Source organism: Rissa tridactyla, chromosome 5, assembly GCF_028500815.1.
Source record: "Rissa tridactyla isolate bRisTri1 chromosome 5, bRisTri1.patW.cur.20221130, whole genome shotgun sequence".
Classification (NCBI taxonomy): Eukaryota; Metazoa; Chordata; class Aves; order Charadriiformes; family Laridae; genus Rissa; species Rissa tridactyla.
In genome coordinates, this window is record NC_071470.1 from 50,077,725 (window position 1) to 50,093,309 (window position 15,585).

At 41.3% G+C, this 15,585-nt stretch overlaps 1 protein-coding gene across 5 annotated transcripts in view; it reads right to left on the bottom strand.

The window, feature by feature from the left end:
* FAM13A (family with sequence similarity 13 member A) overlaps positions 1-15,585 on the bottom strand; it is a 135,298-nt gene that overhangs the window by 74,044 nt on the left and 45,669 nt on the right. For 4 of the 5 annotated variants that reach the window (XM_054202355.1, XM_054202354.1, XM_054202353.1 and 1 more), the window contains exon 6: positions 3,240-3,412. In XM_054202355.1, the coding sequence (XP_054058330.1) occupies positions 3,240-3,412 (173 nt within the window). Of the gene's footprint in view, positions 1-3,239; positions 3,413-3,807; positions 3,834-15,585 lie in introns of those variants that run through there. The other variant, XM_054202356.1, reaches the window with a different exon arrangement.

Below are 15,585 nucleotides of genomic sequence, written 5' to 3' on the forward strand. Positions count from 1 at the left end.
ATAATTAGCAGTTTGCCCTTGGCGCACAGCTATAATAATGAGGCAATTTTCAAGAGAACACATACATTATGTGCCAGTGGGGATTACGGGTACATATAGTTAATCCACTTATTTTGGTTAGAAAAAAGAAGACATCCACTTTACAAATACCACTTTCTTAAGATAACAGTTGTGAACAGAAGGTATGCTCTGCAACATGTTTTGACTAAAACTGATATTTCACATATTTCAAATGACAGCAGCACCTTCAAAAAAATCCTGCAATGAGGAATATCATACCTGTAAGGAGGTGTAACAAGTCTTTCAATATTTTAAAAAACTAGTAAGCCATTCTAGAAGACACAGTCAAAATTGTAGCTGCTACTTAATAAGTGGATCTTCATTTTAAGGTCAACTGTATGAAGACATATATTGAGAGGTATTTTAAATAGTATCAAAAATTACTCATCAACCAGAAGTCTATAATTTTCTTCCTGAAGACCTCTGCTCTAGTGTCAAATGAAACTGATTGAAAATGTATTAAAGATTACAGTTTTTGCTGGGGGAGGGCTTACAGGCTTAGTAGTTTTGGTTACTTCACTGTTACACTTGTGAACCTGCTAAAGGTGGAGTTCTGCATCTACCATTCTGTGTAGCCCTTCACCTTCTTCTAATCCACCCATATCATGGTATCTGAGCACAGAAAGGGAACAAACCACAAGTGTTTTCATGAAACAGCAAATGATTATCACTGCCAAGAACAACCTTTATTCTTTTCTAACAAAGATCATATGATAGCTGAGCAGATACAGTCATTTCACTAAAACGTATCTGATAATTACATATAATTAATGATAACATTTAAGAATGTTAGTACCTTGTGGCACAATCCCCCCAACAAGAACAGCAGCGTGTTTGCAAAGCACTTTATAGTCTAGGTCAGATGCCAGAGTCCTTCTGCTGAAAAAGGTGAAAAATTCTAATGTAGCCTTGCACTGAGATAATACCAGGTAATACCTCACTGTGAGCTTAGATTACACAGGAGTGACACAAGGCTGCCAAACACATGTTTAAAACCACTCCTGATGTATCAGAGCATGACATTAATGCCAGAGAATCTGACAGCTGTCCCGCAAAGTGTGTTACGTCTCCTAGAGACCTCTCTCCCCTCTTCCTGTTAGGGGTGGTCCAGGGCCTCCTCTCCATCCCATCCTGCCCAACAACCTGCCATCTCGGACCTGGGTAGAAAACAGCAAGTAGCACCTACTCTTCCTTCAGCAGCACCAGTAGATCACTGACGGAAAAGTACTGGAAGCTAACAGCCGTGCTGATACTCAACTCAATTAGGTAAATATGTACAGAAGTGTGATACAGGATAGAAAACTAGGGCATTCTAGAACAAAATGGGATTACAAGAGAATTCATTTCTACAGCTTATTAATTTCCCAGATAAAATTAGAGATGCAGACATCTTTCATCTCAAGGCCTGAGAATGGAGATTAGGCTTCTGTAATTACAAACACATCTCATTTGGTGCTTAATGTCCTGTGCCAGTATTGTCACAACTGTCCCATACTTCAACAGTACTCTTCTAAGGAATTGCACACTGACAGGGAAGCATGAATTCCTACAGCAAATAATTATGTCTTCTGGGGAACGTTCTCCTAAAAGAATCATATTTTTTTGTGTGCACCTCATGAAGTATGCCAGTCACACATACCTTCCCAGATATGCGACTCAGCAGTACTTTGTTTCAACTCCTGAGCACTTGGTTTCCCTTTACACCTTGCAACACGAAGTACAGGCAGGAGCACACTGTCTGCCACGCTCCAGCATACCGATGCAAGAGGCCGTAACTTCTGACCCAGCCTCACCTTGCTTGGCCCTGTCTAGCTGGTAGAACTGTATTACCTTCTCAGTTTTGCCAGCTGACCTGCTTCAGTAATTGTTTCCTAACTCATCTCAGTCAAAAGGAGCTAAATTAATGAAGAACGTGATGTCTTGTGGCTGCAGGAGTTTTGGGGGAAGGCTTGGGGACAGTAAACCACACAGCTGACACAGCTAAAAGCTGAAGAACATATGTGCCTGCAAGGGCTAGAAACTGGATTTGACATCTATGCCTCACCACCATCATTAGGATTCAAAATCTGGTATTAGCGCATAATTTCCTAACTTGTCCCACCATTATTATGAGTCAAAATCTGGTGTTAGTGCATAATTTGCTAACTCATCTCATAAGCTGAGTGCTGTTTGTCTGTCTGTGCTAGTGCTGAGAATAGCAGCCGTCTCCTGCTTACACAGTGAAGTCACTCAGTTACGTGCCTGGCAGCACTGCCTCTGCTTTGTGTTCTGCATTGGTATGCAGAGACACTGCGGGGTCATGTTTCATGACATGTAAATAGCACTATTTCCCACATTAGGCCAACCCCATATTTCAGCAGCATACAGCAATTTCCCACAGTAACCTGAATCCTTCATGTGCTGCACTAGACACAAGAAGAAAGGGAATGACAGACTCAATTCAATATCCTAAGAACAATGAAAAGATACTGGTTCAGTCTGATGTTCAGGGAAGGACTTTACAAGAAAGCAAATGGCCCTATTACCTGTTCACCTCATTGACAAAGTGCCAGCCATCAGAACTCCAGATACTCTTTTTAGATAGATACTCTCATAGATGCTTTAGACATCTTATAGATAAATAGATGCTCTAGACTCTTATAAATAAATTCGGATAGATACTCTTATAGATACTCTACAGATGGTCTTTTATTCTCTGTCTTGTCTGAACAACACTAGTACTATCATCATTCCTGCCAGAAAGATAAAACCCCTCAAAAGCCCCTTCCTTTTTGGATTAAGAATGGGAATAAAGTCAGCCATCTGCTAAGACTTAAACTGGGCAGATCAAGTACTCTTAAATACTCAGAGAAGACACTTTACATTTCGATTGCATCTTGTACTCGGTGTAATTTCTAGTGCCTGAACTTAGATCAGTCCTGTCCATTCTGCACTCCTTCACCAAGCAGGTCACCTTCATATGCTTGAAAATTTATATTGGAAAGGCAAACTAAAGCATACAGCTGGCTTTGTAAGGAACCTTTTGGAATGTGTGGATTCAACAGGGATACGCACATTAATTCAACAGGGATACTGACTTTGTAAGCATCAATGGAAAAAAAAGAGTGTTCAAAATGCTCAGAGCTAGAGCTGCAGGTATGGAACAAACAAAAAACCAAAGACAAAGAAGGAGCACTAACCTGGAGAAAAATGCATCACTGTTAATGAAGGAGATTTCATCTGTTAAATCCATCTCCTTCCAACACGAACCACCGTCTGTTAATCGGAGGCTGAGCTGAGGTATTCCATCTGACAGGCCTGGTTGTGGCACTAGGCACGTTTGGCTGGATCCTTCCATTGTGGACTTTGTCATCTACAGAAGCAGAGAGAGAAAAATGAAACATGAAAGGAAGAAAGGGCAGAGCAGCCCTTTCAGATAATCTGTAACAGAAAGACATTCTGTACCAGTGTACAAACAGCAAAGAATATGACAAAGTGCAAAATAATAATACAAAATACATATAAATCAAACATTCTGCTTGATAAAGACTATTTAAAGAAAAATAAAGGCGTGTCGATTGAAAGAACAGGGGCAAGAGTGAAATTTAAAAAAAGGAAGGTAAGTAAAACAAAGTAAGTTATTTTCCGTATCACAGAAGACAGACTAAAAACTTCCCATTGAATTTGCTTCTTGATGCAAATGGAGAAAAAGATGGTAAAAGCAATTATACACCTCTTCTCAACCCCTCTCCCATCCTTTTTACTGACAATTGATGTCAACAGGTGCCCTGGAAAGAAATTTCTCGGGCCGTGAAGGTCCTGGATTGGTGTTCTTTGCCGGGGCATCCAGGACACAGATTTGGAAGCTAGTTCCCTAAATCCAAGAAAAAGTTTCCAAGCATCACCAAGCCCATCTACAGGATGGACAGAGCTCTTGCTCTGACCCTTCAGCAGAAGCGTACAGAACATAACAAGAGCCAGTGCTGCGTCAGACGGGTGGTCCAGCATCAGCGGCAGATAAAGGATGCTTAGGGGAGAAGGAGAGCAAGTTCAGAGGTTCCCCCCCTCATGCACTGCCCCAGCTTTTGGCACTCTGTGGTTTAGGGCTTTTTTTGACTTGGAGGTTGCACCTGGTTCACTGTGTTTAACAGTAAACATTAAACCTAACCTTTGTGATTACCTTTGGTTTTCTCTTGTGCCTCTATCTTTAGCCTTTGCAAGGCCCTATGACTAGGAGTTTCACAACATTGTTACACATTGTAAAATCAGGAAAAAAAAGAGTACTTCTATTTTAGATATGGTGACAGATAATCTTTATCTTGTTTTTGAATTATGAGAATTTGCAAATAATTTTTCCTTACCCACTTTCCCCATACCATTTTTGACTTTATACTACTCCAGTAGTAGTCTCTAATCAGACAGAAAAATCACAGTTTATATAGTCTCTCATTTTACAGAAGTCATTCTGATGCATTTGATCCTTTTTGCTGCTTTTCTCTACACCTCTTCACCTTCTACTAGGTCCTTTTTGAAATGTAGCCAGAACTGCAGGCAGCATTATATATGTAGATAAATTTAGTAGTGGCTTCTTATCAAAATCCAATCTTTTATTTGCTTTCATCATTGCTTACTGAGCTGATAGCTTTGTGATGTTTCTGCAGTACCAAGATCGCTTTTCTGAAAACAATAGCTAATTTGGAGCTCATCAGTATACACGTTTATATAATTTGTGGGCTTTTGTGGACAGTAGTTAGCATATAGTAACAGAAATTCAACTAACCATTTTTTCCCCCAGTACAGGTAAATTAGGATGCAGCTTTTAGTTTTTTCCTACCTTGAATAATTTTCTATTATCAGTACATTCAGTGTCTTTCTGGGTCATTAATGAAGAGGTTGAATAGCACAGATTCCAACAAAGATCCTTGAGGGACTTCACAGGCAATCTCTCTCCACTGATAAACCAACCATATATTTTTATTGCTTTCTAATTATTAATCCATAAAAAGTCTTTCCTTCTAATCACAAGACATCTTTGGTTCTTTAAAAACCTTTGATAATATCAAAACCTTCTGAAACTTCAAATGCACTACATTGACTATACCTATCCACTTACTCACTGGCTCCTTTGTGACAATTTTTTCTCTGAACAAGTAATGCTGGTGCCTCATGACGACGCTAATTATCCACTTATTTATTAATTCTGCTGCCTGCTATAGTTTCTGTAAATCTGCTGGACAGTAAGTCAGACTTTCTGGATCACTCCTGAACCCTTTTCATCCCTGGCTTACCCTAAGATTTTTTGTAAAATTCTTGGTTTCACCTCTGTTTCATAATACTTTGTTTCACTCACAGTCATTCTCTAATGCTTTGTGCGTGTAGAAAAGTTTCATGGGACAGAAAGCTGCTTCTTACTGAAGAGAATAAACTGAAAAATAATATGTATATCAGAGGCAAAGGGAAACCAGAGAGATGCGTTGAGAGAGCTTCCCGGTTTCAGCCTCTGGACCACATGCTCTCGGCGAGATCCTGCCTTCACTGACGTCAATGGGCATTTTGCCCGGAGTCAAGACCTCACCTTTGGACAAGCGCTGGCTTCCAGCAACACTCTGTTAGTCCATCACCTGCGGCGATCGCTGACTGCTGACACCACGGGAAGTGGGCACACAGCACATGGACACCAGGCTGTATCTCTCAGCTGCTACAAAACAGCAGCAGTGCTGTGATTTAAAAGGAGAAGACCACGTGTGCGGGGAGAAGGGGAGGCAGGGAGCTTCACATCGGCAGCATTATAGGAGGGAAGCACAATAGGAGGCTGCATGGCCTGGGATCCGGAGGCACCAACTCACTGAATTCTGCTGGAATGGCTGTTAAGCCTTTCTTCCCCACTGAAAACTTAACAGTCACTCATTTAGCTTTCCTGCAGCTGGAAGTGACCATTGTCTGTCATACCTCAGGTATGTCTCTCACTGTGGTCTTTTCATGCTATTTCACCACCACCTGCTAAAGCTGATGCCATGCATGCCAGAAAAGCTCTCCACCAGAGTAACAGGAAATGGTGACTATACACATGCACAAAACTCTAAACTACAACAGTTCCTACACTGTCCTATTAGTACTTTACAGAAGCACATGCGAGCGTAAGCAAAATGGGCAACTTCTATGATATACCACATATGACAGCAGCGACTGAAGCCTGGAAAGCATCAGGAACCCTGCCTTCCCACTCCACCATACTGCATGCATCCTGATTTTAAAAACACAATTAACAAAGCTAAATAATTTTGCTACCAGGTACTGCACTTGTAGAATCTGCCTTACCCAACAAGAAATGCTAGGGCAACATCTGCCAAGCAGCATGTATCAGATTCCCTCTGCACAAATCATTCATGAACTTCACACTGATTTACAGAAGCTCCTTATACTGAGAAATTCCATAAAAAAACCCCACCCTATTTACTACTCTGGTGCCCTAAAAGGGGAAAAAAAAAAATGTTTTGGTACAATCTTCAATTCTTCTCATTTTCTGGCAGTAAAAGATCACTTGGATGCAGATACTTCCAACAAAAGGCATGCCAATCACAAACAAGTTCTACAGGAAAATTCTCTTTGAAAGATCAGATTCAAATTTAGGATTATCATTGCATTTTTAGGGCACTTCAAAATCACTAAGAAGTGGAAGGAACTAGTGTTCTCCATCCTCTGTTCAAGATGATCTACAAGCTAGTCTGTTGATATCTTTGGAATACAATATCATAGTATGGTAGTTATTTCTTTAGCAATATAGCCTAAAAGTAATGCCAACTTATATCTGAATTAAACTTACATTTATTTTCTTTCTGTGCAAAACTTTTTTCAGTTGCACAAGTGTAAAAATGCATGTAGAAAAAAGTATCCCTTGAACTCACATGTTTTAAAAGTTAAATAAACTTTTCCATTTAAGTGATATCTTTAATCCTTATTAACAATAGGAAGGAACAATATTCACCATCTCATTCTACAGTTTTTAGTGACCCTGTGAAAAAGCCACCCGCACAACTGTTGTAACAGCAGCCCTTCACTGGAGTGCCACTGAGATGAAGACATGCCCATGGGTAGACGAAGACTTCTTTAATTTGAATTCCTCACAAAGCAGGTTAAAGAAATATAGACAGAGACACCTTAAATGCTTTTTGGGTGGCAGAGCTCTGAAGAGAAAATTTTTTGGCAGGCTTCTTTGTTCATGCACGCACATATGTTTCATGCAATGAAGTTTGAGAGAACAATACTTTACAAAATGAAGAAAATACCTGGCAAAACAGCAATGCTATAAGTTCTTCATTATCAAGACGATACTGGTAGGCAAGTGTATTTAGTTGTTAAATGATAGAAAAGAGAAAAAAAAACCCAAACACTTTATAGAGGATATTCTAATTTTCTCCAGTGCACCCGTTTTTGTGCATTTTGTGCCTAAAGTGCAACCTTACCCTTTGGGGGACATGGAGGATAGCCACTGAAACCCCTGGGAGGTCTATTACAAAGGCACACACAAAATCTGTAAGAAGTTCAAGCATTAGTTTAAAAGGAAATAAAAAAAAAGCCCGTTAGAAATTTCTTGCACATTGTAACATATTTCTATAGGCTGTATTTTATTACATTCTGTTCCAAGTATTGCAGGAGGTTTGTAGTTACCTGTGCAGCACACCTTTGTTTGCATTTTGCCTCCGGAGCAGGCAACCCACCGAATGACAAAGAAAGAGTCAAGTGAGGTTTATAAAGGTTGTGAGTGGAAGAATCCCCCTATTCTCCAGGTAAGAACCATCCTTAACTGCAAGGAATTTTTTACAGCTTATTGTGTTCTTAAAAATTAAAAAACAGAAAAGAAAGCAACTGCCTATTCATCAAAATACCATCTTGTACAGCAGCTGTTTTGCTTCTCTGAAGACGACTTTTGGAAACAGTATCATGCTTTGCGTTTTAGCTCATAGCCCTTCACATTTGGTTTATTATCCTTTTAGGTTTTTGGGTTTTTTCCCCCCTTCATATTTAACACTGTATCATCAAGCAAATATTAACCTGACCGTTAATTATCTGCTTGGTCACTTGGAGGCAAGTAACTAGCCTTAATGATCTGGATGATGGGGCAGAGTGTACCATCAGCAAGTTTGCGAATGACACAAAATTGCAAGGAGTGACTGATATGTCAAAGGGATCATGCTGTCATCCAGAGGGACCTTGACAAGGTGGAGAAATGGTCTGACAAGAACCTCACGCAGTTCAACATGGGGAAGTGCAAACTCCTGCACCTGGGGAGAAACAGCCAGTACATGCTGGGGGCCACCCAGCTGGAAAGCAGCTTGTCAGAGAAGGACCTGTGAGTCCTGGTGGACAACAAGTTGACCATGAGCCACCAATGTGCCCTTGCCACAAAGAAGGCCATTGGTGGCCTGTGCTGCATTAGGAAAAGTGTTGCCAGCAGGTCGAGGGAGGTGACCTTTCCCCTCTACTCAGCACTGGTGAGGCAACACCTGGAGTGCTGGGACCAGTTCTGGTCTCCCTAATGTTGTAGAAGAGAGACATGGACATACTGGAGAGAGTCCAAAGAAGGGCCATGAAGATGATGAAGGGACTGGAACATCTCTCCTCTCAGGAAAGGCTGAGAGAGCTGGGACTGTGCAGCCTAGAGGAGAGAAGGCTCAAGAGGTATTTAATCAAAGTGTACAAATACCTGAAGGGAGGGTACAAAGAGGATGGATCCAGGCTCTTTTCAGTGGTGCCCAGTGACAGGACAGGAGGACATGAGCACAAACTGAAACACAGGAAGTTCCCTCTGAACATCAGGAAACACTTTTTCACTGTGAGGGTGACTGAGCACTGGCACAAGGTGCCCAGGGAGATTGTGGAGTCTCCATCTGGGGAGATACTCAAAAGCTGTCTGGACATGGTCCTGTGCAACTGGCTCTAGGTGATCCTGCTTGAGCAAGGGGGCTGGACAAGATGACCCTCACAGGTCCCTTCAACCTCAATCCCTCTGTGATTTTGTAATTTCTCCTTTGACATTCTCATCTATCCAGCAAACGAACTGAACATATGAACTGCTGCATGCTGAGATGCCTGATGTGGTGCGGCATGCATCGAAGGAGCATTTTGTCCCAGGCAAAATCTAATTGATATGGTCTGCCAAAGAGAAATCTATAAATCACTGTCAATACATAAAAAGCTTCACTTTGGAAGATGACACCAATAAATCCAAGACAACCCCAAAGAACAAGAATGTTTTGGTTGAAGAGGAAATCATTTCATATTTATCTCCTAAAAGTTTATTATCTGGTGAAGCCTAACCTCAAACTGCACTTGACAACGCACTTGTTCAGCCTGAACAAGGTAGGTTGTAGGCTGTTACATATAGTTACAGGCTGTAGCCACTGAAAGCATGGTCTGCTACTCTGTAATTTAAAATACAATTTAATTCTCAGCTAAATACAAGTAAAATAGTATCAGATGCTACTGAGGATCAAAGGGACATGCCAATATATCATAATCAAAACACCAAAGACAGGACAACTACGAGGAATTATTACACCATACATCCTGCATTTTGGCTTTCAAGTTTTGCTATCTCAAGAAAGTTCAGGTGCAAGGAACTGTGTTTGCAGTTTTAATAGAGACTAGCCAGTTTAATGACCAGTATAAACATATGTCATGATGGGTGCTGAAGAAAGTGCAAGAAAACCTTTCCCCTAGAGGCACAGCCTGACCAGTCAAGGTGGCATCATTCCACACATACCACTGTCATGATTCTTCTTAACTGACTGGGTGCATCATAGGGATGTTTCATCTCCCTGCGAGGTGTCAGAAGTACCTGGGTTCAAAGATCAAAGATCAACATGCCATATAATCTAAAGATCTGATGTGGTATGATGACTCTAGTCTTTCTGTTCTTGAAGAACAGGGACTGCTCCACACCAATATGAGTCTGGAGAGCTCTGCACATATGCATTGACATGGAGTAAAGATATGGATCCTTAGCACAGGTCATCCTGCTTTTCTGAGTACTTCACTCCTCTTCTCAAGGAGGAAAAAGAAAAACTTTCAATATCCCAAGCTATGCACGAACACATAAATAATTAGGTAAATTTATACCAATTTGAGTAAATAATGATGCAGTCTAAATGCAGAACTTTTGGATGAAGCTAGCCATGAGTTTATATTTAAATGTTGTAATTGAAAGGATGATAAAGAAGTTTCCAAAAGGTTATCATCAAAAAATCAGGAGGTATATAGAACAAATACAGCACGTGCTTTTATTTAATACTGCATGAACATTGTACTCTTCCAGACAAGAGAGCAACCTCACTCAAAAACTTCCTTAAAAAACAAATGGTTTGGTGGTTGTCATATTTTATCAGTCTAGGGCTCTTTCTGTTTACAATTTATGTATATCAGTACAAATATCCTACAGAATAGAAAAAGACACATTTCTTTGCAAAAACCTAGGCATGGCTGAGTGATGCAGGGAAATCTAGAATGTTTTAATTTTCTTTCTCACTCTAGTCTTAAGTCGGTTACGACAACATAGCTAGCTATCAACACAAACCTTATGTCAATCTATCCATTCATCAGCATTACCTCTCCTTCATGAACAACTGAGAAAGGGAAACCATTATCCACCCAGATGTACCTCTTGCCTGACTGCTAACCTACCTCATTCAATCACTTCTGTCCAGTCAAATCACCAGGGGGAATGTGCCACCTACTGAAGTTATCCAGGCTTGGTATTTGGCCACCGATACCTCTTCAAACAAATATATTACATTCACTCCATTTAAAACACCAACTATTTCAATGGGATTTCTAATCACCTGTAAGTTCTCTACCAGGGTTACTTAACAGTAACGACAATGACAGAAAATTATATCAGGCTTTGCTTGGAGATGCAAACTTTTGTTGGAGGGTTTAGGTTGTCCTAAGTTGTTCCAGAGAATCAGGTGGAAATTCCTGCTGAGACAGCAAAGCTCTTCAAGTCATTCAGTGAATAGACCAAATATGCTGCACTTGCTTTGTTCTCCAAAGCTTCATAGTGCAGCCAGCTCTCATACAACACCAGATTCACCACTATTTTATTGTGGTCAGGGACTTATGGGGTGAATCTGGATGGGATGAATCTCCTGCAGCTGTGAGAACCATATATCCCAAGGGGCTTTTGAAAGCAGGGATAATTCTGCAGTGAGAGTTTTCAGTTACATTCCCCTCACACTTCTTATAATATTCTCTCACTTTCTATTCCTATGCTCCAAAGGAGGGCCTGATTCATTAACCCCATGGCACAGAATTTCTGTGTGGGAGGAAGCAAGTGCCAAAGTTGTGCTTTGAATGCTATGTGTACTACACTAGTAGGGACAAAGATGTCAGAGGCTGGGGAACAACATAATCTAAATATACCTGAACTATGCTGGCATTTTTTTCCATAATAGTAGAGCTTAAGGCAAAGGAAGAGTTATGGATGTCGTCTATCTGGACGTCTGTAAGGCCTTTGACCCAGTCTCCCACAACATTCTTCTCTCTAAATTGGAGAGATGGATTTGATGGATGGACTGTTCAGTGGATAAGAAATTGGCTGGATGGTGGCATCCAGAGGGTAGTGGTCAATGGCTCAATGTCCAGATGGAGAACAGTGACAAGTGGTATCCCTTAGGGGTCTGTATTGGGACCAGCACTGTTTAATAACTTCATCAATGACATAGTGAGATCAAGTGCACCCTCAGTGAGTTTGCAGAGGACACCAAGCTGAGACATGCCTGAGGAACAGGATGCCATCCAGAGGGACCTGGACAAGCTCGAGAAGTGAGCCCGTGAGAAGTGAACCTCATAAGGTTCAGCAAGGCCAAGTGATGGTTCCTACACCTGGGTTAGGGCAACTCCCGGTATCGATACAGGCTGGGGAATGAAGGGATTGAGAGCAGCCCTGCCAAGAAGGACTTGGGAGTACTGGTGGATGAAAAGCTGGACAGAAGCTGGTAATGTGTGCTCACAGCCCAGAAAGCCACCATGTCCTGGGCTGCATCAAAAGAAGCATGGCCAGCAGGTCGAAGGAGGTGATGCTGCCCCTCTGCTCCTCTCTGGTGAGACCCCACCTGGAGTAGTGCATCCAGCTCTGGAGCCCTCAGCACAGGAAAGACATGGACCTGTTGGAGTGGGTCCAGAGGAGGGCCACAAAAATGATCAGAGGGATGGAACACCTCTCCTATGAGGACAGGCTGAGAGAGCTGGGATTGTTCAGCCTGGAGAAGAGAAGGCTCCGGGGAGACCTTAGTGCAGCCTTTGGATATTTAAAGGGAGCTTATAAGAAAGATGAGGACAGACTTTTTGGCAGCGCCTGTTGCGATAGGACAATGGGTAATGGTTTTAAACTAAAAGAGGGTACATTCAGACTACATGTAGGAATAAATTCTTTACAATAAAGGTGGTGAAACACTGGAATGGGTTGCGCAGAGGTGGTAGATACCCCATCCCTGGAAACGTTCCAGGTCAGGTTGGATGGGGCTCTGAGCAACCTGATCTAGTTGAAGATGTTCCTGCTCATTGCAGGGTGGTTGGACTGGATGACCTTTTCAGGTCCCTTCCAGCCCATACTATTCTATGATTCTAAGTCCTTAAGTCTGGACTGAACTTAAAGCAAGAAAAGAGTCGTCTTTAGTAAGACTGCTGTAAGTGCTAAAAATGGGCTTGTGCTCCAATACTTGCTGAAGCATAGATTCAGTTCAGGAAGTAATAAAATGTAAAAAAAAGTAATTAAAAAACACCTTGATCTGTCACTTCACCTACCACCTTCAGTATTGATTTTAAAGCCATGTAGTCATATTACAGCTGACAAGTTCTGCTCAAAGTAAAAATGCTTCATCATCCTAAATTACTGACACTAGGAGACAAAGATCAGTAGGTCTATAATTCTTGCAAGGTTTAGCAGAGTGTCAGCACAAATAACATAAACAGTAACACATACTTGCAAAATTCAGTTATTAGCTCTCTTCCTTACTCAGAACCAAGCCCCAAATCCTTCTTTGATTAACTGCCACCCCGAAATCATAAAGTCATGATGAATGCAGTCATCCTTACAATCTGTGCAGCTGCCACTGCCAAATTTGGATTTCTCTTACTCTACTTGTATTTTTAGGCATTAGATCACTAAAACACCTCCTCTGTACTCCGCCCCACTCAGATATCAAAGTAATAAATTTGATGCAATCCTAAAGTGTGTGAAGCTTTAAAGTTTTGACCAAGTTCTGATGTTTTATGCAACTTCCCATACCTTAATGAGGACAAGACCCTTTGGATTCACAGAGCTGAGTATTATCTTCCTTTAAACCACATCACCATAGCCTCCATACTTGACAGAAGCCACTGCAAACAGCATAAATGCTTAAATGCTTAAAAGTAATCAGACACTTAAAAACTTTGTTAACACTGCATGATTACAGAGGTAGGGAACTAGCAAATGCCCTCAGAAAGCCTACAAAATTCAAGCACAGCTATGCAGATACCGCATTTCTAGCTCCAGAGTTAGTTCACTTGTCACTGGCTGTGAATCCATAATTTTGTTTCAGTAAAATTTCTCAAAGTTAAAGTCATGTCTCTTGTTACAGACCGGTCAAAGCTCATGGACTTCCAATTGCATAGGAAGTGCCTGTGCCAGATTTAGGACCATTTTCTTGTTTGTAACTGCTGTACCGAATTTTGTCTGTCTTCAGTGAAATTTGAAATTAATGCTGTAACAAGTTAATTACTAAGGGTGCTGCAGATATCCAAATGACAATAAACTCAGTCTCTAACTGCACCAGATCCACAGAATTAATCTAAATGAAGAGCTGTAGACACTTATTTTACTTATTAAAGCTAGTAGATGGGATTCTGAATATAGGCTGAGATTCACTGAGATAACAGTTTTCCCCAGTTACTTCTCTAACTAGAGCAAATTCCTTAAAACTTTAGAAATGCTGCCGATAAGAGTCTGAATAAAAAGAACTCTGTACAATATAGTGGATTCTGGTCTAAGGCCACATGAAACCACTCTAGGAGACAGCACCTGTGGCTTATCAGAGCTGTTTAAATTATGTCTCAGCAGATGTATTTGAGCTTGCTACTCACTGTTCTTTGTACCAGCAAGATGAAAAGGAGATGCATAGAGGAATCAGCTACCCTCATCTTTAAACAAGTCTACAGAAATGGGGCATCCCAGAATCTGCATACTTTGGCTACATAATTCAAATCCCTGCAATAAATTTAAGGCATCAATGACCATGGCTGTAGCGGTACCTACCCTGTGCACCACATACTGTTACCCCAGCCTCCAGCTGCATTAACTGGAAAATGTTTGGTTAAATTTATTTTCTTCCCAGACTCGCTTCTCAAACACTAAGTCAAATCAGCCTACTCAGTGAATCCCCTAATTTAGAAAGGCATAGGAAGTGAGAAGCGCTATGCATATGTTCACTGTGTCTTCATTTCCCAGTGTTTATCCATGCTACATGTGTTTCCATACTCACTTATTTAGGCAATCACTATCTGGGTTTGAACAGTCCGTATGTGACTAAGAAGGCTAGACTTAATGACAAGTATAAGCTCCCTAAAAGACTTCAGTACTGACTCCATTTTTTGCCCATTAGCTCTATTCCTTAAGATATATCATATAACGTATTGAATCATTTCGCCACCAGTATATTTTACTGTAAATACATTACTGCATGATATGTAGGAAAAATAAATTCAATACAAAATACTCTGATAGCAAATTGGCCGTTTATTATGATCTGGGACAACATTCACATTACTGATACTTAAGGAAAACAAAATTTGCCTGTTTTCTCTGTGCAACTCGCAATTCCAAATATCAAAGCTGTCGATTAAGGGCTTTACCAAAAATAACTGACACTCCTGTGCTCGAGTAAGGTCTGGATGAACAGGGAAAAAGTAACACTGGAGACACTTCTGCTAGGGCAGATTCCGTGAACAAATTCCAAATTCTCCCTGAAGCCTAAATACAAAACCTATACACTCCAGAAAGGTGCAATTTGAACCCCAAAGCTATCCTGTCCTAAAAACATTGAAATTCAAGAAATCAACCCAATAGTAAGATTATCTTCAAACCTGGGATTCTCCATGGTACACAACAGGAGGTCGTTGAAGTGAACCAGCAACACTTAAGGCCCCTTTTTTGCAGAAGGCCAGGCACGTTTGCCTAAGGGAATCCCTTCAGCCTCCTACCCTGTGCAGCTCTACATGCAGCTTCATCAAAATGCTGCAAGCGTGCAGCAGGCATGGGATGGAGGCCAAAAAGCGACAAGACATATGGGCACCAAGCCAGAAGATACAACAAGCTCCCAGAGACTGCCGACTGCCTCGTGGCATCTGTCAGCAAAAGGAAACCTAGCATGGGCAATGTTCTGAATCAGGGTGGAAAGAACTTTCTCCAAGTGGAGAGGAAAGTGCGTGACCTCGCAAGTTAGGGGTCTCCAGATGCGGCAGAGAATAGCGGCCCACAGCTGAGTGCACAGCGCAGCACTGCAAATTGAA